The 23,044-nt window shown below is 38.6% G+C and overlaps 1 protein-coding gene across 7 annotated transcripts in view; it reads left to right on the top strand.

Annotated features, from left to right (window-relative positions):
- PRIM2 (DNA primase subunit 2) overlaps positions 1 to 23,044 on the top strand; it is a 276,052-nt gene that overhangs the window by 177,975 nt on the left and 75,033 nt on the right. For all 7 annotated transcript variants that reach the window (XM_033424338.2, XM_033424340.2, XM_033424339.2 and 4 more), the window contains exons 9-10: positions 1,253 to 1,325; positions 3,963 to 4,148. In XM_033424338.2, coding sequence (XP_033280229.1) covers positions 1,253 to 1,325; positions 3,963 to 4,148 — 259 coding nt within the window. The remainder of the gene's footprint in view (positions 1 to 1,252; positions 1,326 to 3,962; positions 4,149 to 23,044) is intronic.

Here is a 23,044-nt window from a genome sequence, read left to right as displayed (position 1 = left end):
TCTTAGCCCATGGAGGGAGGACTGTCGGAAGGGGACATCTACACTTGTGACAGTCTCCTTGCCAGTGGTTGCAACGTCCCGAGATATCCAGTAGTTTTGCTTCATAATCTGTACCCATTGTTTAATCAATAACCTGATTGATTGTAGGAATAACAGCCTTTCTACAGAGCATCTTGAAGGGTGTATGTTATCCAGCAGCAAGAAGCTATAGTGCTGAGCAGGTAGAAAGTAGAGCATCCGGAATCCCTTGTTATTGTAATGATACGTTACTCCAGAATTTCCCTTTAGTTGTGGAGTCTACATAAACCACAGTTTGACTATGGTTTTCCATGTAATCTTGCACCAGTTCTTCGCCACATGATCCCTGAATGTCTGCATCTGAGTCATTGTTGATGGAGCTACGGGTGTGGAGTTGTGTCAAGGAGATGATAATGTACACAGGTGGAGGGCTTTAGGTAGTGTGTGCCATGTTATATTTCCTAATTTCTAAATAATACAAGAGGAAAATGTATCACAGGGAAGAGAATGGCATGGTATAGTGAAGAAACAGGAAGTTGGGAGTCAAAAAGTTTGAGTTCCTGCTGCACTGCTGACTTGCTGTCTCATCTAACAAGTTCCTCACTTCTCAAATGTAAAATAAACCTGCTCTGTTGGGGGTGTTGTGAGGATGTAATTAGAGGATATAGATAAGGACTCTTTGTACATGTAAAGTGCTGTTCATATGTTACTTATTTTAATGAATAGTGATTACTATATGTCCAGTCCTTTAACAAAAGGTATTTCAATTCTGACCTCCTGTTAACACTGCAGGGCAGGCACTGTCATCTCCATTTGACGGACAGGGATCCTGGGGTGTGGAGAGTCTAGGTGACTCACTCAAGGGCCTACTGAGTGATGACTCTGGACGTAAGCTCCCATTTATTCCTAGCTCTGCTGCCATGCTGTTTTATAAGGGGTCAGTGTGGGAGAGGTGTTAACTTTAACAACAACTTGCATATTGCTTCCAGGAAATGGAAATGGCACCCTAGATTAGGAATCGGGAGATCCAGATGAGCACTGCATTTCTGTATTAATTCTGGGAAAGTTACTTAAATGTATTCTATTAAATACCTTTAAAACACTTGGCTATGTTTTTCCTAAGGTATGTGTAAAATATCTTTGTGACTTTGTATCAGAATTTTAAAGATTTCCTTTGAAGTGATCAAAATGTTTTACAAATCCTATTTTAATATTTTGTTCTTTTTATTTTTAGTCATTCGTACACTGGTCAAGACTACAGTACACAGGGAAATGTTGGGAAGGTTTCTTTAGATCAGATCGATTCGGTAAGCATCTCATCCTTTTAAACTTAAACCTTTGTCAATGGAGGAAGCACAGATTTTCTTCAACCAGAGATTATTTTGTGGGTGGGGAGATGGGAGGGAATGTTGTTTCATTGCTTGCCAATCATTTTTTAAAGAAATCCCATGTGCTATACATATGATTTTTTTTTCATCGTAGGAAAACCAAAAAATCAGAAAATTATTTGTTGTCTGATAAAAACAGAATTTAATCAGTTTTCCAAAGGGGGAATTCTTTTTAAGTGATGACAACTAAATAGTGTTTATTGTTTATATTTAAATACCATATACATATAGTAAAGGAGAAATGTAAAATACTAAGTATATCCATTTGCTAGGGCTGTTGTAACAAAATACCACAGTCTGGGTGCCTTAAACAACAGAAGCTTATTTTCTCACAGTTCTGGAGGCGAGCATTCCATGATGAAGGTATCAGCAAGTTTGGTTTCTCCTGAGGCCTCTCTCCTTGGCTTCTAGGTGGCTGCTCATCCCGTGTCTCTTCCTCTGCTTAGAAGGACCCCAGTCACCTTGGAACAGGGCCCCACTCCCATGAGCTCCTTTAACCTTGATTACCTCCTTACAGGTCCCAGCTCTAAATACAGCCACATTCTGAGGTCGTGGGGTTAGGACTTGGCATGTAAATTTGAGGAGGATACAAAATGTATTCCATGACAGTAAGGGTAGGCTCCCATCTTGTGTTGCCACTAGATTAGTAGGCAGCTCATTTCAGCTTCACTTTGTGGCTCCATAGGGGAATGAAAGTGTGCACACGTTACCATACTTTTACTTTATAGAATTTCTCTTTAAGACATTGTAGAATTTCTGCATTACCCAAAAAAGGGAAACTGAGTCAGCCATAATTAATCTTTGTTTAGACAATTACCAAATTACTTAAAATGAATTAAAAATACACAGGTGAGGTTTTAATGCTTGGAAACAAGAGTTATGATGGTGAGTAGGGGGGAGACCCTGAGCTTTTGGAGTCTGGAATAAATAAGTCATATTCCTATGAAAAATTATAATCAAGTAGAAGTTGTTACTGTGAAAGATGAAGAGGCTGCCTGGTCAGTCAAGGGAGCAAAGTGAGAACTGCCCCTGCTCACGGGCAAAGTTGAACCTGCTGAGGAGCCCGTGAGAGGTGGGAGTTAAGTCTCAGGAGGATGCTTGAGGAGGTCAGGGAGAACGCAGTTGAGACCATAGATGAAAAAGGTTTCCTTTTAAATAAATAAATAAATAAATAAATAAATGTATGTATGTATGGCTGCATTGGGGTTAGTTGCTGCGGTGAGCAGGGGCTACTCTGTTGCGGTGCGCGGGCTTCTCATTGCGGTGGCTTCTCTTGTTGCGGAGCACAGGCTCTAGGCTTGCGGACTCAATAGTTGTGGCATGCGGGCTCAGCAGATGTGGCTCGCAGGCTCTAGAGCGCAGGCTCATTAGTTGTGGTGCATGGGCTTAGTTGCTTTGTGGCATGTGGGATCTTCCCGGACCAGGGCTCGAACCCATATCCCCTGCATTGGCAGGTGGATTCTTAACCACTGCGCCACCAGGGAAGTCCAAAAAAGGTTTTCTTTTAATTGTTAATTTCTTTAACACATTTATTTGAATTCACATTTTGAGAACCATTTCTCTTATTTTTATGTTTTACTTTGTATTGGGGTTATTTTAAAAGTTCATCTGTGATTCACCAATTGTACTTTTGAACATTTATCCCAGGAAAATGAAATCTTAGGTTTACATGAAAAACTGTACACTCATTTGTTTGAAATGGCCCCAAACTGGATACAACCCAAATATCCTTCAACGAGTGAATGGTTAGACAAATGGTGTTATGTCCACACCATGGACTATTGCTCAGCAATTAAACAAAACGAGCTATTGATACCTGCAACAACTTAGATGAATTTTGTGGGAATGCTGAGTAAAACGCCACTCTCAAAACGTTAAACTATATGATTCTATTTGTCTAACACTCTTGAAATGACAAAATTATGGAGACGGAGAACAATTAGTGGTTGCCAAGGGTTAGGGAATGGCGGGGGGAGGGTACAGAAGATGGGGGTTATAAAATGGAAACATGAGGGATCCTTGTGGTGGGGGATGCATGAACCTACACATGTGAAAAAATTACATAAAATTATATACACATGTACACAGAAATGAACACGTGAGTGTAACTGAGAAAATCTAAGACTAGTGTATGTCAGTGTCAGTATCTTGGTTGTGATAATATACTACAGATTTGCAGGATATTACTTTTGGGGGATACCAGGTACATGACATCTCTTTGTATTATTTCTTACAACTGCATAGGAATCTACAGTTATCTCAAAAGAAAACGTTTAATTAAAAATTATAAAAAGAAAAGAAATAGGTGAAATAAATTTTAATAATATGTTTTATTCAATGCAGTATATCTAAACTATTATCATTTTGACATGTAATCAATATTAAAATATTAATAAGAAAAAGAATCTGTAATCACAGTGAGACAGTAATAACTTCCTTACGGTTTTTTGATTTTATTCCAATTAAACTGAATTTACGATTTGCAAATTAGATTGATTTTTGCAACAAATATTGTGGGGGACCTGATAAATAACAAAACACTCTTTTTTCTTGTAGCTTTCTACCAAATCCTTCCCACCTTGCATGCGTCAGCTACATAAAGCCCTGCGGGAAAATCACCATCTTCGTCATGGGGGCCGCATGCAGTACGGCCTCTTCCTGAAGGGCATTGGCCTAACCTTGGAACAGGCATTGCAGTTCTGGAAGCAGGAATTTATCAGAGGAAAGATGGATCCAGACAAGGTAATTTTGAAAAATCAGAGCAGAAACTGAAATTCTAATTTGGTCTGAAGACTAAAAGGTTTGTTTTTTGAATATGCCCCAAAATGTAGTTGAAAATTCTGTAAGTGTGTCTACAGTTTCATTTAGGTAAAAGAAACTCACGTATTAATCTAGTAGTTGCTCAACAAAAGATTGGGAAAGTGGATTCAGTTTAAAGGGTAAGATCGAAACAGCAATGTAAGATGTAAAATAATGCTTGAGTGAAGAGTCGTCTTCTTGGTAGGTAAACTGCCAGTAGTTGTAATAACTGAAATTGCATCTGAGTTGTATTTCTGTAGGAATGTGTGTGTGTGTGTGTGTGTATGTAATATGTATAGACATATATACATACATGCACATGTAATGTTATTTTCAGGACCGAGAAATGTTGAGAACAAATACAGTGAAAACAGTTTAGAATGCATCCTATTGTGTTATGGAATCTTTCACAAGGAATTTTTATTTATTTTTATAAATTTATTTATTTATATATTTATTTTTGGCTGCGTTGGGTCTTCATTGCTGCACACGGGCCCTCTCCAGTGGCGGTGAGCGGGGGCTACTCTTCATTGTGGTGCGCGGGCTTCTCATGGTGGTGGCTTCTCCCATTGCAGAGCATGGGCTCTAGGCGTGCTGCCCTCGGTAGATGTGGCATGCGGGCCCAGCAGTTGTGGCTCTCGGGCCCCAGAGTGCAGGCTCAGCAGCTGTGGCGCACAGGCCCAGCCACTCCACTGCACGCGGGATCCTCCCGGACCAGGGCCTGAACCCACGTCCCCTGCGTTGGCAGGCAGATTCTCAACCACTGTGCCACGAGGGAAGCCCATCACAGGGAAGTTTTAGATAGACGTTTATCACTGTAAACCTGAGAACTGCCTTTAAATCTGTTCTTACTTCTCAGATTCCCACTCCTATTCCTTATTTCTCTTAAGTAGGACTAGCTAATAATGTTATGGTTTCTCGTCCCTTCTATGGCTTAGCACTGTGGAATGAAGCACATTTTTTATTGTTCATTTCTTGTTTGTTTCTTCTTAGGAAAGGTAAACTATAGGGCAAAGAATATTTACCAAGTAAATTTTATAATGACACTTTATTATGTCTTGTATCCGTTTGCTCAGGCTGCCATAACAAAATACCACAGACCGGGTGCCTTAGACAACAGAAATATATGTCCTCACAGCTCTGGAGGCTGGAAGTACACAATCCAGGTGTGGGAGGATTTGGTTTCTCCTGAAGCCTCTTTCCTGGCTTCCAGCAGTTGCCTTCTTGGCTGTGTCCTCACGTGGCCTTTTCTCTGTGTGTCCACCTCTCTGGTTTTCCTTCCTCCTCTTAGAAGGACCCCAGTCCTGTCGGATTAGAGTCCCACCATTATAACCTCATTTAACCTTCATTACCTCTTTAAATGCCCTATCTCCAAATACAGTCACATTGGGAGTTAGGGCCTCAACAGATGAATTTTAGGACACAGTTCAGTCCATAACACGTCTCTAGCTTTATACTTTTTTAAAAAGTTCAGCCTCTTTTATAATATATTATAAAAAGCTCTTGCAGTTTTTACAGGTTTGTTTTAAAAACTGTTTTCATTCGTAACTGTCCATAGAAGCTTAAATTTATCATTGAATAGAATTTTCTTTAAACATGATTTTGGATAATGTTTATTAAATAGTAATAAATCAAATAATTCTGGATAATGTTATATTTTATTTTAAAGGTAACATATTCTGATTATAGGAAGTATGAAAAATACAGAAAATTTTCCCGTCATTGTCTCATTCATAAATAATTACTGTCAACATTTTAGCCTTTCTCTTTAGTCTAGATAGCTAGATATCATTGTTTTTTCCCATTAAAAAAATTGACATTCTATTGTGATCATTTTCCCACGTTGTTGAATCATTTTTGAAAATATCATTTGTGTTAGCTGCATGACAACACATCATTTGAAAGTGATATAATTTGCTTAATCATTCCCCTATTATTGAACACTTGGTTGTGTCTGTTTGACTTTGTCATAAATGTTATTGCAACCAATACCTTGAGCACATAAATCTGATTATAATTCAGATGTCCTCTGTATATGTTCACCAGGGAACCAGTTTACCTGGTGAAAAACTGTAGACGGTTTTGAAGTTTTGATGCATGCTATCATGCTATGAAATGACTGGAAAGGCTTTAAATTAGACTCTCATCAAGCTATGTGAGAACTTTGCTGTGTCACTGACATCATTATATGTTATTACTTGAAAATGTTTTTTGACCTTTTTATTAAGAATTTGATGTATTAAGTAGGTAGGTGTGTTAGGGTTCTGCAACCAATAGAGTGTGTGTGTGTGTGTGTGTGTGTGTGTGTGTGTGTGTGTGTGTACATGTGTACAAAAAGAGATGTACTGTATGGAATGGCCCGTGTGATTATGGAGGTTGAGTCACCAAACTGTGAGCAGCAGGCTGGAGACCCAGGAAGAAAGAGCGGTGTTTCAGTTTGAGTCTGAAGGCAGGAAAAAAATCCATGTCTGTGCTCATGGCCCTCAGGCAGGAGGGAATAACCTCTTAGTCACAGAAGGGTTGGCCTTTTTGTTCCATTCAGGACTGCAGAGGATTGGATGAGACACCCCCGCCCTCAATGGGGGAGGCATCTGCTCTGCTCAGTCCAACAATTCAGATGTTAACCTCGTCTAGAAACACCCTCACAGACACACCTGAAATAACGTCTGACTGGAGTTCTGGGCACTCTGATGATCAAAAAATTAACTGTCACAGTAGATAAGTATTTATGAGCTATGGTTTTGAAGTGAAGAGAGAGAGAAGTTGAGGTAGCATTTTAGCTTGGTTTGTGCTGTAACTAAGCGGGGAAAAGAGGAGCGTGAGATATGGGAAAGCTTGATCTGGGTGCCAGGCCTTTGGCTTGTGCATCTGTTCACTGACCGCCCTCTTTTGTGTGTATCTGGGATGGCCTCCTATCAATGTCATCAGTATTTCGTTATTTTTAAACCTATGTGTTTGAAAATTTTTTTCAAATGGGGTTTTTATTTTATAATGTAAAAGTAGTTTTTTTGAAATATTATTGTAAAAGAAAATCAATATTTTTTACCTTTCTAGATAATACATAACAGTCTGTATTTTCATTAGCTTATTATTGATTACAGCAAATGTATTATTTTGACTAAAAGGTTTTAACATACACTTATGATTTACTGTCTGTTTAGTGTTCTGTTGTTACATTCTGTTTTTGTAAATAAACATTCATATTTTTCTCAATTATATCTTCTTACGTATTTTTCCAATGAAATGTAATTTAGTATCCTTTTATGAAAATATTCTCTTCAACTTAATAATTGTACCTACTTGTTAAATGGTACATACCATTAAAAATACTCTTTAGAGGTGTAGAAAATTGATTGCTTAAAATACTATTTATAGAGAATGGTTATGGAGGATATTTTAGACATTTTTTGTAGTGCTCTAATTAAAAGACTTGATGTTGAACCCAGGAATGATTTGGCACATTCACTTCTGTTGAATAGCTTATTTCCTGACAGTGCAGGATATTTTTGAGGTGATTTAGTCATTGTCAACTGGACTTCTTCTTTACTGTGGTTTCCCAGATGACCATATGTCTGATTTCTTTCTCTTTACAGTCATGCCCTCATTGTAACTTATTTGAGATACATTGCTATGTGCATCTGAGTAAAACTTATGGGTACCTTGCCATTTCTTTCGAGGCAGCAGGAAGCAGTCAGTACTTCCAGCACTTTTGAGCTGTAACTCTTCGCCCCAGCTACACTGCCTAGAACTGAACATTTCTTCTGCCTAACTCCTTTCCAGAAATTAAGCTTTGTTCCTTGTAAATTGACTGCCTGAGCAGTGACTGTCTCTTTCTCTCATCTTCCTTGCTTGGTTTGTTGCAGGCATTTATTTAGTTGTTTGTTTGTTTGTTTTAAAAAAAACTTTGAATACTTTTCTCTCTAAGGTTTTACTTAATGTTGGAGGGGAATTTGTTGTCTGTATTGTAAAATAATCTAAAACTGTATGTATTAGTTTTTGTAACTGTCATCCAGAGTGTATTAAAGTAGCATGTTCCTAGATACCCCTTATTAAGGATAAGCAATTTTCGTATTATAATCTACAAATTCTTGTTTTCTCTTATAGTCAGTTTGTGTGTGTGTGTGTGTTTGCGGAGGGGCTGCGATACACAGCTTGTGGGATGTGAGATCTTAGTTCCCCAACCAGGGATTGAATCTGGGCCCTTGGCAGTGAGAGTCCTAACCACTGGACTGCCAGGGAATTTCTCTTATAGTCAGTTTTGAATAGTAATAATGCGATTGTGGAAGCAGCTGAAGGTTCTGATGCTCACTGTTAGTTATTGTTTGTTAGGAATTCGATGTACTAAGTCCCTCTGTGTATGTAAGAAGTAGCCATCTGTCTGTAAAATGCTTATTCAGAGTTGTTAGTTTGGAATGGTTATTTTTCTGTTCTTTTAAAACTATTTTCAGACTAGCGTACACATGCCAGTAGATGGTATTAATAACATGTAGAGGTGCTACCTTATATGGTTCCTAGTGACTTGCTACTAGGTTATGCTCTTATAATTTTGGGCACTTCTCACTACCTCATATTTATTTATTGTTTATCACCTACAATTAGAATAAAACTATAGAGAAGCAGATATCTTGTCTATCTTGTTCACTGCTTCATGTTCAAGCACCTAGAACATACCTGACTCATAGTAGGAACTCAATAAATGTTTTTGAATGAAGTAATAAGTCCCCATAAAAGTAAATACACAGAAAACTAGAAAACTTGGTCCATTTTCCCCAAATTCCTTCACATAAATTAGAGCATAGTACTATACAGTTATTTGTTAATGTGCTGTTATTCCATTTGTAGTGAACTTGAACTTGAATGAAACCAAGAATTTTAGTGTAACCTGAAATTTGCAATAGAAGTTATCGATTTATAGATTAAAAGGGACTTCTCATCATTGGCTTGCCCAGGAGTCCATGGCATAAAAAGGTTAAGAGCCCTTAAAGTTTATCATAGGATAGGGCTTCTAGTTTATTGTCTGACACTTAGTTCGTTGTTCATTAATTGCAGTTTTCATTTTTTTCTGCTATATTAGGAATAAAATGCCTATATTGATCTACCTTCATTGAATTTTGTACATGTCATCTTTATAACTTATCAAATTATAGTATTTATGTTTGCATGTGTGTCTTAAGAGTGGATTCTGAGTGACTTGAATGCAGGGACTGTGATTTTCCCATTTTGGGTCTCGAGGACTTAGCACAAGACCTGGCAGCTCTTAGATGTTTGCTGGACACATGGTCAATTCTGCCAAATTTTTAAAAAGTGGTTTTCAGTATGAGAAAATAAATCCTTTTTGTTTCTTTTTAGATAGAGGTATATTTCTAACAAGTTATAAAATATTAATAGTCGTTTTAGTATTTTAGCCAAATTTGTTCTCCTCCATCTGTTTTTCTAAATCAGAATATAGGTTGGAAAAATTCACAACTATATAAGAAGTGGTAACCAGTTATTACTACTCAATGTCCAGAAATACAGTATATACTCAGTTACTAATATTTAACTAATACATTAGTCAAGTTGTGATTTTTATTAAAAATACAAAGAAATGTGTGTGTGTGTGTGTGTGTGTGTGTGTGTGTGTCTAGACGATCATACATATTCCATCTAATTTGTGTCCATCACTCACCTGACTTGCACTGAGTGTTGACCATGGACGGGTGCTGTTCTAGACACACTGTAGTAAAAGACACAGCCATTATTTATGAGGACTTTACAGTCTCCTGGAAAAAAACAGATAAATACAAACATACAAATTCAGTAAGATAATTGTGGGATAGAGGTGGTCATGGGATTCTATAGCAGAACAGAGGAGGGAGCTAGCTGACTGAGAGAAGAGTTGTGGAGTGTGTCAGTCAGGAGGTTATATTTGCCGGGTGAAGTTAGGGAGTTCTCCAGAGAAAGAAGGGAATTCCGTGTGGAGGGGGACCTTGGATGAGCGAGTGTAGCCCATCTTGTAGGTGGTGGGAACTGAACTGTGAAAGTGTACTTGTGGCAGAGATGATTCTGCAGATGTAGGCTTTTTTTTTCTTTAATGTAATTACTAAGAATAGAAGGATTAGTAGCCAGTAGGAAGTGGTCTTGCTAGATAAATGACTGCCAACTTGGACCAGCTATGTAGGGTCATTGATAACTGTAATTTTAAAGATACATAATTTAATATCTTTGAATATTCACTAAAATTGTATAATCAATCTGAGCTGCTATGAAAATTTACTGACAGAAAGAAAATAGTATGGACAAGGTTTCCACTTACAATCCCACTTGGTTCAAATGAATTTGGCTTCTTTAAATATGGATTTTAGATTATATGGGCCAACATTGATTTTTTAAAAGCCTTTTGCTTTAAGATTTTAATCTATTTGGTAATAGGGTAAGTTGAGAGATAGAAGTAACCAGAACACAATTATGCGACACGATGGTGAAAAGGAGAGTGTCAGTGAGGTGATGTGGAGATGGGAAGTTATTAGAGGGGAACATGCTGGAGGAGGTTTGGTGAAGATCAGTCTCGAATCGGGGTTTGAAGGAAGTGATGGTGGATCCCAATCTCCTAATTCATTCCCCCCAACCCACTTTGCCCCCTTGGTGTCCATACGTTTGTTCTCTACATGTGTGTCTATTTCTGCCTTGCAAACCAGTTCATCTATACCATTTTTCTAGATTCCACATATATGTGTTAATATATGATATTTGTTTTTCTCTTTCTGACTTACTTTACTCTGTATAACAGTCTCTAGGTCCATCCACGTCTCTACAAATGACCCAGTTTCGTTCCTTTCTGTGGCTGAGTAATATTCCATTGTATATATGTACCACATTTTCTTTATCCATTTTCGATGGGCATTTAGGTGGCTTCCATGACCTGGCTCTTGTAAATAGTGCTGCAGTGAATATTAGGGTGCATGTGTCTTTTTGAATTATGGTTTTCTCTGGGTATATGCCCAGTAATGGGATTGCTGGGTAGTATGTTAGTTCTATTTTTAGTTTTTTAAGGAACCTCCATACTGTTCTCCCTAGTGGCTGTATCAATTTACATTCCCACCAGCAGTGCAAGAGGGTTCCCTTTTCCCCACAGTCTCTCCATCAATTGTTGTTTGTAGATTTTCTGATGATGCCTATTCTAACTGGTGTGAGGTATGCCTCGTTGTAGTTTTGATTTGCATTTCTCTAATAATTAGTGATATTGAGCATCTTTTCATGTGCCTCTTGGCCATCTGTATGTCTTTGGAGAAATGTTTATTTAGGTCTTCTGCCCATTTTTAGATTAGGTTGTTTGTTTTTTTAATATTGAGCTGCATGAGCTGTTTATATATTTTGGAGGTTAATCCTTTGTCCGTTGATTTCTTGGCAAATATTTTCTCCCATTCTGAGGGTTGTCTTTTCACCTTGTTTTTAGTTTCCTTTGCTGTGCAAGAGCTTTGAAGTTTCATTAGGTCCCATTTGTTTATTTTTGTTTTTATTTCCATTACTCTAAGAGGTGGGTCAAAAAAGATCTTGCTGTGATTTATGTCAAAGAGTGCTCTTCCTGTGTTTTCTTCTAAGAGTTTTATGGTGCCTGGCCTTACATTTAGGTCTTTAATCCATTTTGAGTTTATTTTTGTGTATGGTGTTAGAGAGTGTTCTAATTTCATTCTTTTACATGTAGCTGTCCAGTTTTCCCAGCACCACTTACTGAAAAGGCTGTCTTTTCTCCATTGTATATCCTTGCCTCCTTTGTCATAGATTAGTTGACGATAGGTGTGTGGGTTTATCTCTGGGCTTTCTGTCCTGTTCCATTGATCTATAACCAATTCTTTATTTTTGTCAGCTGGTTCGGGGGTTGTTGTGAGTTTTGGTTGTTGTTATTTTTCAATCTCTGCTTTCATACTTCTTTGTGGACCTGACCTGTCAGTATATTTGAATACCATTTTTATTTGGGTGCATACTGTAGTAGAGGGTAAGAGGTTCTAGTATTAAAACATCAACCATTTCCAGAGAACATTCTGTTGTTATGAGTGATCTTGTAGCAAACTAACTGCGTTAGGGTATACTTTATTCCCAAAATATTAGCTTCATAATGTAGGATTTTAATCTTAGATTTAATTGTATTGAGTGTGAATATTTATGATATATTAAAAATTTAATAATAAAGCTTTTTCAGTGGGGGTTGGGGACATTTGAAAATTGCACTTAGGCATCAGATAGGATTCTTTGAATTTGTGAGTGATTCTACAAGAGGTATTCAAAGCTTTGAATGTCTTATTCTTTAAATAATTTCTGAGATTACTGAAATAAATGCACCTGTGCTTTATGCAAATAAAATATATTTAATGAATCATAGTACAGTTTTATGCAAGTTTTTCTTAGTTGTAATTATAATTTACATGCCAGTCTACCTGAGAAAAAGCCTCACCCTGTTTGCAAGAGATAAAATTAATCAAACCTCTGTGGAAAGCATGAAGAAACATAGCACTAAAATATTCTTTCAGTTGGAACTTGGGTATTAAATCCCTTCAGCCACTAGCTTTGTTAAGAGTTAGATTGAGCTGTATAATTCTGCTCATAAATTCAAAGCAATGTGTCCTCTTAATCAGATTGCTCATAGAGCTGTTGTCTGAATTGCTTTGACCTGACTCTTTTGGACGTTAAGCACACCATAGATCATGTATGTGTGATGTAGCTGAGTTCCTGTCCCTGGTGAGGGTGCACCCGAGGTCTACTACGTGTTGTTATAATTGGGTCAGGCAACGTTTAGCATTGTGAAAACGCTTATTTTTTGTCCCAGAATCCAGCTCACATCGTGACTTAGAGCAGACCTATGTCATTAAAAATGGACTACCAAAGGATTAAGTATTTAGCTGGCAGTGTGTGCGTATACGAAGCATATTTATCACTGGGTTTTTCTTTTTAAGACCAGTGGTTCTCCCAGGACGCTGACCAGCAATATCAGCTTCAGCACCATCTGGGGATTTGTCAGAAATGCTGACTCTCAGAATCAGACTCTGGAGGCAGGTCCAGAGCTGGTGGTTTCCCAAATCTCCACGTGAAATTGACACACACTGAAGGTTGAGAATCATCTTTTAGATGTTGCCCTCATAGAAACCTAAGTGGCCATTAACTTATCAAAATAGAGGCGTTGTAAATCTTCAGCTGTTTGTTCTCCTGTCTGTTTCTGTTGTGATTTGAGTGTAATGTTGTCCTTTATCAATAGCCTACACTGAATGTCAGGCTATATTTGAAGCCCCACTGCGTGTCAGGTACTAGTCAGTACTAAGTGAATACGTGCAGCAGAGTTCCTCGGCTGGTGCCCTGCTGCTGAATTTCCAGTACACTCGATGGTGACCCCGTGGGCCCTTCAGGGAGCTAGGCTGGGCCTGGGGTACTCAGTGTTAGTTGCCTTCAACTGTGAGTAGCTTCTTCCATTTATTCTAGAGCGCTTTACAAATATCATTTTATATGTGCTTATATGAAAAAGGTCGGAAAAGAACTAATATAGAGTACAGAATTGGAGTCAGACTGAGTTCATGGTTAGTTCCACTGTATACACACTTTGGCAAATTACCTGGTATGTGTCCTCATCTATAGAATGTGGACAGTAATTATGTATACATCTGTGGATATATAGATATATCCCTATATACATTTGATTGATGTAGTGAGGATTCGGTAAAGACTTAGCACAGATTCTCACATGTAGTAAGCGCTAGCTCTTCTTATTCTAGGACTTCCAAGGAAGGAGAAGTTAGCTTGATGCAGAGTAATCAGTAAAGTTTCCACTGGTAGAATAGAATCTGTGCTGCCTTATTAAGGCTACATGTAACCTAGACTGGAGAGGAAGGTTGGGGGAAAGAAGGGTACTGGGGACCAAATTCCAGCAGAGATGTTGGGCTGGACAAAAACTTCGTTTGGGTTTTTCTGTAACATCTTATGGAAAAACCCAAACAAACTTTTTGGCCAACCCAATAGTTTGTTTCGGGAAACGTTCAAGGGATTTAGACTAATGGAGTGTATTTCAGGCCGTTCTTGGGAACTCTTAGGTTCCAGAGCAAAGAGGGCAGAAGTTTACAGGGGAGACTGAGGTGTTTGATTTCTGTCCCCACTTTAACAAGTGTATTTGTACCTTTGTTTACTTTTATATGTTTGGAGTCTGTATAACATTTTACTTAAAAGGAGGATTTTCCTACTTAAAAATGTTTACAAAATACTATCGTAGTTTATTTGTGTTGTAGAATTTAGGAAAGTAGGAGATGAGAGAGAAAAAGGAGAAAGAGGGAGATTAGTGCAACAATAGAGTTGCTTTAAATGAACCTTGTTTTTAGTCAAGAGAAAGCCACTAGAGAGTGTTAAACAGGAGAGAATTGTTTTTTCAGAAGATAATCTGGAAGTGGTGTGCAACCTTGAGACAGGGAGAGACCAGGTTAGGTCTTCTTATGGTAAGATTGGAACAAAGTAGAGAAGGTGGGTTCAGGAAATGTTCAGGGAACAGTTCGCCAGACAGCCAGAGGGCCGTCGGCCTACAGGTAACAGGAAGGTGGTGGGGAGCTCTGTGAGCACAGGTCGTGGGCGGGGCTGACAGGTCTGGGATCAGAGTCTAGAGAAATGGGTCACGAGTTTGGTTTTATGTGTAAATTTGAATTGATGTCCAAGAAGAAATTCTTCTTGGTTGATTGGTTGGCTTATCTGTTCCTTTCTTCCTCTGTGATTCTTTATGGAACCCTCAGAGTGTGAAAGCTCTGTCCTGTGAGAGGAAATGTGGAGGAGATGTGGATTTGAGAGTCATTCGGACACAATTGGGAGAAAAGCCTTTTGCAGGTAAATGAACTGGCAGATGGAGAGTGTAGAGGAATATAGAGAGCAGAGGCTCAACTTTGAGGAATACCTGCCATTTGGGGTAGAAATGGAAGAGCCTGATGTGAGAACTGAATCACCAGAGATACTGGAGAGAAGGAGAGAATAGTCTGGAGTCCTGGCACTAAGGAAGAGGTGGCTTTCAGAAGTAAGATGTTCTTGCTACTCTTAGTATAGATGGTGTTTTTAGGAAGTTACGTCTAAGAAAAGTACAGAACAGCAGACAGATTTCCTAGTCTTAATGACAGATGAGGAAATAGAGGCAACAGAAATAGAGTGTCTAGAAGCCTAAGAAGTCAGGAAGACAAGAAATGGAACTGTTAGCTGTAACAGATGCCTGTGCCGAGTGAGGTTAACTTCACGTGGGGTGGGCATGAGCAGTGGGCTCCTGGAGATGCAGGAGGAGCTGGGGATGAGCGAGGAGTGAGACCTGAGGCAATGGGAAGGTCATTTGTGAACGTATATTTATAGTGTGATTATTATATAGTGTGAATCCCCTCCTTTGAGGCTCCCTGAGAACAGGGACTGTCTGTCCTTTCCCCCTACCCCGTGCACTCAGCATTTGGCTTGGTTCCTGGAAGGTTGTAGACAGTCAATAAAATGTGTTGAATGAAGGAACGAGATGTGTAAGGAGTTAAGTGAGGATATTTTTCCGAGACCTGCAGGTTTTATGAGAGATTTTAAGTTGATAAAGAAGTGTTGGCAGGAAGAAAGTGGAGCTGGGGAGGCTCGTGCCTACTGCCCATCTTTCCAGTTAAGGAAGTGGGAGATCACTTACCAGAAGGATCTGGTGCTGTCAGGGCTTGAGGAAAATTGAAGAAAGTGTAGAATAACACCTTCCGGACCTGTACAAGCAAAGGAGTTCACCTACGATAAATACAGAGATTGAAAAGCTGCAGAATGAGTCCAGTTTGACTGCTTACTGAGTGCCTCACATTTGCCAGGAACCATAATTAATACTTTACACACATCCTCTTAAAACAATCCTAGGATATGGGTGTTATCTATTATTTAGGTCTCACTTACTGATGAGAAAACCGTGCTAGACCATAAATTTATATTGGCTAAGTCAGCACTGTTACATTGCTTTCTCTAGCAATCCTTGTGGCTGGTGAGCGGAAGCAGACAGGGCAGAAGGTAACATTTACGCAGGTTTAGGAACTGGTAACACAGGCATGCTGTCACTAAGTCCTTTCCATGTTCCTTATTTCGTTTAATCTTACAACAACACTGCGAGATAAATACCCTCCGTTTATGGAGAGTTTAATGATTTTTATTCAGGCGGCAGAGGTGGTACTTGAGAAGACCTGAGTTAGAACCCAGGTCTGTTTTATTCCAGACCATGTGCTTTCCCCAGCAGTCTCAGGAGGAACAGGCGTGTTGTGTAGAAGGTGGGCATGTCTGACCAGCCGTGTAAACCCAAGAGGGCACAGCTTAGAACAGAGGTTTACAGTTCTGTGTCTAATCACCAGAGCTGCAATCACATACATCATCATTAAAAAGGGGACAACAGTAACACCTACTAAAATGTTGCAGAGAAATAAGAATATGCATGAACTACTGTGTAATATATAAAGTACTAAGCCATTATTAGTAATAATTTTTAAAAATTGATAAGTGGGTTAGTCTATAATCATTCATATGTTTTCTCCATGTATTTGTAAGTTAACTTGTGGACACAAACTTTAGTTTAATTGGTTATGGTTTTGGCTTTTCTTTCAAAGAAAATTTTGTTTTGCTTGAATATTCACATTAGCTATATCCTAGGAAAGTAATTGGAATGTAATAAAAAGTAGTTTCTAGCAAAAGTAGTCTAATCTTTATCACTATTGATCTTGAGTAGCAATTTAAAGGTACCCTTAGCAGTTACCAAGTCTCTAGAATGTATTTTTTAAAGTTTTATTCGATGAAATTTCTGTTATATTCTCTCTTCTCAGTATTTTAATGTATAAAAAAGATGTATGCATGTTAAGGGTTTAACTCTTATCTCCATGCTTTCCATTGCATTTGGAATACAAATTCTAGATAACACAGTATAAGAATTAATATTTAAACATTGACTTGAAAGGTTGGACTTGCTTTCATGAATTGTCAAGAGGCTAGCTAGTCAAATGTTCAATTAAATTATGTATTGTGTTAAATCTATCAGAATAAAATGGGTGTTATTATCCTTTCCTCCCAACACTATTCTGGTGAAAAGTAACTTTAGTAATAAACTGCTTTTGCTGTTCTACTCCAAATGCTTTCAATTCTTAAATTATGAAAATGAGATAAAAGGTAGAAGACTTCAACTTTAATCATTCATTTATAACTGTTGTCTTCTTAGTGATACCTTATGGATTATGTTGTATTAAAATGACATTTTACCCAACATTTTAAAAGGTAGGCTAAATTTTTGTTGTTAATATGTGCAGTGCTCTTAGGAAAAAATGACAATGAAAAGGTACTAATTTAAGGTTTCACAGAGTCTGTTCTGGTAGTAAATTGACTACAGATAAATTGGGTATGTGTAAACTCCAAAATGGGTTAGACTTCAGATGCTAGGGGATTTTTTTCTCCAGAAGTTTTATTAAAGTTAGGAATCTCGAGGGCTCGAAATGTGGAGAAGAATGTACACTTGGCTTTCTTCAACAACCCACTATGTCTTTATCACCCATTGTGTTCCTATAAATCTTTCTTGATTTATTTTTTTCTTGTTTTTGCTTAAAAAAAAATTACTTGGCACCATCTTTCCAGTTAGTTTACTTCTTGGTAAAGTAGGATTTCATTTTATTTTAAAAATAACCAGTTAGCTATATTGCCCCTTTAACAACATGCATTTCTCTTTATAGTGAGAGATTGTGAGTTCCCAGGGTTGTGGGGACCCAGAGGATGTTTGAGCTTTAATGGTGCAGTTGTTGTATGCAGCTCAGTGAGAAGAGTAGGAATCCTAACCAGGTAAGGAACAGAGGGATGTTTACTCAAGGAGAGGTCTGCATAGTCCATGTTTTGGACTGGCAAGAGTGCCATCTTTTAAGGGAAGCACCGGTTTAAGTGAGAATATAGGTTCAGAGAAGAATGAGGCATCGGATGCTCAGGTTAAAAAATCTGAATGGTGAGAGTGATGTTGATGAGGCCTCTAAGAAGTAGATTGCTTTTTGACTTAGGAGCCTTAGGATTATCTTGTCATTTTCTTTTGTACTATCCCAGATCTGCCCAAGCCTACCTGTGTTAAGACTGTTTTATTTTTCCATTTAACAAATATTTATTGTTATTCTGGGACCTACTTGTCCCAGAACCTCTTTTAGATTACCAGAGGTACAGCAGTGAACAAAACAAGACAAAAATATCAACCCTCTGGAGTTTATATTCTGGTGAGGGGAGATACAATAAACAAAGAAGTAAATTATGTATTAGTTGGTGATAAATGCTATGGAGAAAATTTTACAGGGAGAAGACAGGGAATGTAGGGTTTCTTTTTTTGTTTTCTTTGCACTCTGCGGCATGCGAGATCTTAGTTCCCTGACCAGGGATCGAACCCACACCCCCTGCATTGGAAGTGCAGAGTCTTAACCCCGCAGAGAAGTCCCACAAGGAATAGAGTTTTGAATAGTAGTCAGGGAAAGTTTAAACAAAAGGTGACATTTTACCCACAACTTGAGTTTTGCATAAGAGCTCTGTGTTTGGCCTGGTTATTTAAGTCTTAGTGGGATCTGAATGAGCAAACGTCAGTCCTCACCACTTTACAATGAAGAAAACTTGAGTCAAGGAAAACTGTCCACATTCACCCAGAAATCCAGACCCTGGATCTTAGAGCCTTGGCTGTGGTGATGTGGATCTCTGTGAGCTGAGCTGCAGTGCAGCCAGAGCCAACCAGAAAGTCAGGGCTTGAGGAAAGGCCAGCAGGAGACAATGGGGTGCCCTTAGGGACGGAGGCCTGGGTGAGCCTGGGAGAGGACCGTCACACACCCAGCCTGCAGTAAGCTCAGTGCATCTTGAGTTTCAGCCAGGGAAGCAGTGCCACACCCTTTGTTTTGGAGGGTGATGGTTTAAAAGGAGGTACCAAGCTTCATGATCACTCTGGGACTGATTGGGGCAGACTCTCTTGCCCTCAGCCCTTTGATCCCAGTAACCTAGTAGGATGAGTAAGCAAGACTTCATCACACATAGCCCTGAGGATCCCGTGATTTAGTCAAGGTCCTAAACCTTGAGAGGGAGAAAGGTGATTTTCCTACTAGAATCTCAAAAGAATTGCTGCCTATCTTTTTATCCCCACTGGAAATGTTGCAGGAAAGGGAACCCCTTCCAAGGCCTGAGGTGGGTTCTTGTCTAACACTCAGAAATGAATTGTCTGAGGAGACACACGTGCTGGCAAAGCAAGAGATTATTGGGAAGGGGCACCTGGGCGGAGAGCAGCAGGGTAGGGGAACCCAGGAGAACTACTCTGCCACGTGACTCACAGTCTCAGGTTTTATGGTAATGGGGTTAGTTTCCGGGTTGTCTCTGGCCAGTCATCTTACTTGGCCCATATTTGGTCTGACTCAGGGTCCTTGCTGGTGGCTCGTGCATCTCTCAGCCAAGATGGATTCTGGTGTGAGGGTTTCTGGGAAGTTAGTGATCTCCTCCCTCCTCTTTTTGGCCCCTCCTGAATTCTCCCAGTTACTTTTCCGTGGCAACACCATGTTCTTTATCGGGACATCCTGTTGTGAGACAACTCAGGCAAGTGGTTATCATTGTGCCTGGCCAAGGCGGGTGGTTTCAGTCAGCAGTTCCCTATCAGAAAGATACCCCAAAGAGAAATGATTGTTGTCTACAGGATGGTCTGTGGGTTTGGGGCTAAATTAATTCTTTTAGCTACGGTATCCTTTCATTTTTCTTCACACCTTTGCACCTAAAAAGGCCTTTTATTGCAAACTTTTGTTTCTCTTTTTCCTTTGCATTGAATAAGACTGACTGTCCCTTACAGTTTGCAGCTCTGCAGATAGATTGCAAAATGCCACCCACACCTCTGAATTTTCACACGGAACTCAAAAAAGTACATAGCAGTCGCTAGGCACTGAAGTCCTAGCCCTGCCCCTGGCAGGTTGGCTCTATCATCACCATGCAAAGGATCTAGCGTTCTCTCTGCCCAGCTGTCTTTTTTGCTCCTTCCTTGGGCAGTTTTTAGTGAGAAGGTTTTTGTATAAGTAAAACCTATTTCCCATAGTCTTTCAAAATAAAAGCCACGATGAAAGTTCATCTCAGATACTTTCCTTCTAATATTAAAAGCCTTGCAAATAAATTGTACTTTATCCTAGTAGATTTACTTAGTGCAGTGGAAAACAAAGCACTGGTCAGAAAGAGTAAACATTTACGAAACAACAAACCATCATCATTAGCTAGTAGTGGTGAGTAGTGTTGTTCAGTTAATGCATGTGTCAAGGTAAAGCCAGATTGGTAAAACTGACATTTCACTAGAAATGTGTGGATTAGACATTTTTATTTGTATAAATATGGTAATTTAGATATAATGATAATACTTTTAAACCCCCTTAAAGATGAGTTATGCTTTCCACTTCAATGTTTTTAGATTTTATCATCACTGTGATGTTTCTTTACTGACAGGGGAGAAAATGTATGTTGATAAATTCTACAATTATGCTTTTATTTCTACCTTCAGTTTTAAACCACTTAAAAATTCTCCTGGAAAATATGAATTTAGAAAAACATAAATATAGGACATGGTCGTTTTATCAGCGTATTTGAATATAATATTCGCTAACAAAAATGATTTCATTCAAGGTAATTAAAGAAGCGATCATAAAATATTTCTCTTGCTTTTCCAGGATTTGTCCCATTCTTTCTGTCTTTACAGGTGGGCATGGTTTCTCTTTTTTCCTAATGTTACCTGTGCTTTGCTTGCCCTTTCCTCTTGCTTCCTGGTGTGCCTAGTGTTAACTCACTGTGAACACCTTGACTCTCCTCCTTGCTTTGAGGTCTGGGTGTCCTAATGCTTTAGTGATAATATTACTACAGAAACACTTTAGCTTGATCCCTGGAATTTCGAGGATGTCATAACACAGCTACTTCCTGTCCCCTCTTCCTGCTTCTTTATCCCTTTCAGAGTGTTGCCTTGGCCGTATATAAATTCAGGCAGATATTTCTGCAGTTTCTAAATTCTTACTGCAGAGACTTAGAGCCAAAATGATTTCCAAAAATACCTTCTCTAAGGCATTCTCCATCTCTTACTGTTGTTTGCCAATTTATAGGCCCTTAGGACTAGTACAAAAAAAATCTGTCTTAATAATGAGCTCTTTCTGATAAGTCAACTCTTTTAAACATTATTTTAACATAATTTTATGGTGAATATTATCTGCTGCAGTTTTATGTATTTTAATTATTAACTTATTGATTGCACCTTGAGGCCTTTTACACAAAGGATGCAATTTGAATAAGGCTGTGGTAAGCCTTTTAATCTCTGTTTACAACTGTATTATGTTTCATTTCAGCCAGTAATGAGAACTCCTTCTAGTGGAGTCCATGGCACGATGATTTACATGTAAATATTGTTTTAAAAGCTATATTTTTGTTAAATTTAGATGTTCACATTCAAGGTCATTCATAAAACTTTATGTGATTTTTTAAAAGATAATTTAAATCTGCCTGTAGGATGGATAAGTTTACTGCCTAGAGAAAAGGGAGAGATTGTACTTTCGGATGAGGGAGAGAATTCTGAATAATCAATGGCAGCTAGATGGAATTAATTTCAGTACCACTGGGGATGAATTAGATTTCGTTTAAGCCACTGTTGGTTGGAGCCAAAAAATCATTCCTATTGATCATCTGAGGCCCAGCCCCTGTGTTAGCCTTTTCCTAAATATCTGAGCCAGCAGTGACTACCCCCCTCAATACCCCTTTAAATGTCAACTAGATTTTAAGTGTCTAAGTAATAGAAACCTTATCTTAAAGTTTTTATCCTCTTCCCACCCTCATGGCAGGGAGAGAAAGCTGTATATGTAGTCTTTCCTCACTGTGTACTCATTAGTTGAAAATGGTCTTAGTAGGTCAAGCTATTAGTTTTCCTCATTACATGTTCCTGGATGTGTTACTTTTTTTTTTTCCCCCTCTCCCTTCATATTTGAATTTAGCTGTAGTAATAAAGACCTGCTTTCCATTTAAAAGGTATAATTAATCAGGAACAAGTTATCATTGTTTCAGGGAACCCCTCCAGCCAGATGACTTGCTCTTCTCACTGTTGCTTATAAGGTGGCTTTTCCTTAGACAAGTGGACCCTGAGTGCCAGAGTGAGTGGCTTGTGGTGTTTTCTCTTTATAAAGAGAAACCAAACCCTAAAGGAGAATATTTGCTGTACTGTTTGTAGGGTTTATCGACAGTGAAGGAAAAAAACAGCTATCAACAAGAGATATAGAGGCATATGAAGTAAAAAAAAAAAAGTTATTCTTTTCCTTAGAAATATTTACTATTTTAAATGGCTCTTAGAAAAGTTGACTGATTTAGAGTAAACTTGCTACCCACTGGCATGGATAAGCCATTTGGAGTAATTTGTTAAAATAGCGAATGCTAGCATTTGTTGAGTCCTGCAGTGTGCCTGGCACTTTATGAAAATATTCTTATTTAGTCTTCAGGAATTCATATGAAGTGGGCATTATTATTATCTGAATTTTGCAGAGAGACACTCTGAAGCTTGATGAGTTTCCTAGTAAGTGAAAGGTCCACGGTTTATGGGATCTTTCTGTCCGCTGGATAGGCCATACCACAAACACTAGATCTGCATTGATGGAATTGTCCTCTTCCTTTAGAAAGATGAAAAAGAAAGGCAGAATATTGAAAGAAACAGAGGAATAGGCATTTCCGAACACCAGGTAGCTTAATTACTGAGCCCTAAATTTAGCAGAGGGGTGAAGAAAATCCCATGATCCTCATTTTTGGAAAGAAGTCTAATTTTTTTAGACTAGAAGAGCTTACATATTCATAGTATTTAAACTCTATATATA

This window comes from Orcinus orca, chromosome 10, assembly GCF_937001465.1.
Source record: "Orcinus orca chromosome 10, mOrcOrc1.1, whole genome shotgun sequence".
Classification (NCBI taxonomy): Eukaryota; Metazoa; Chordata; class Mammalia; order Artiodactyla; family Delphinidae; genus Orcinus; species Orcinus orca.
Note: the sequence above shows the minus strand (reverse complement) of the source record. Positions and strands in the feature narration are given on the sequence as shown.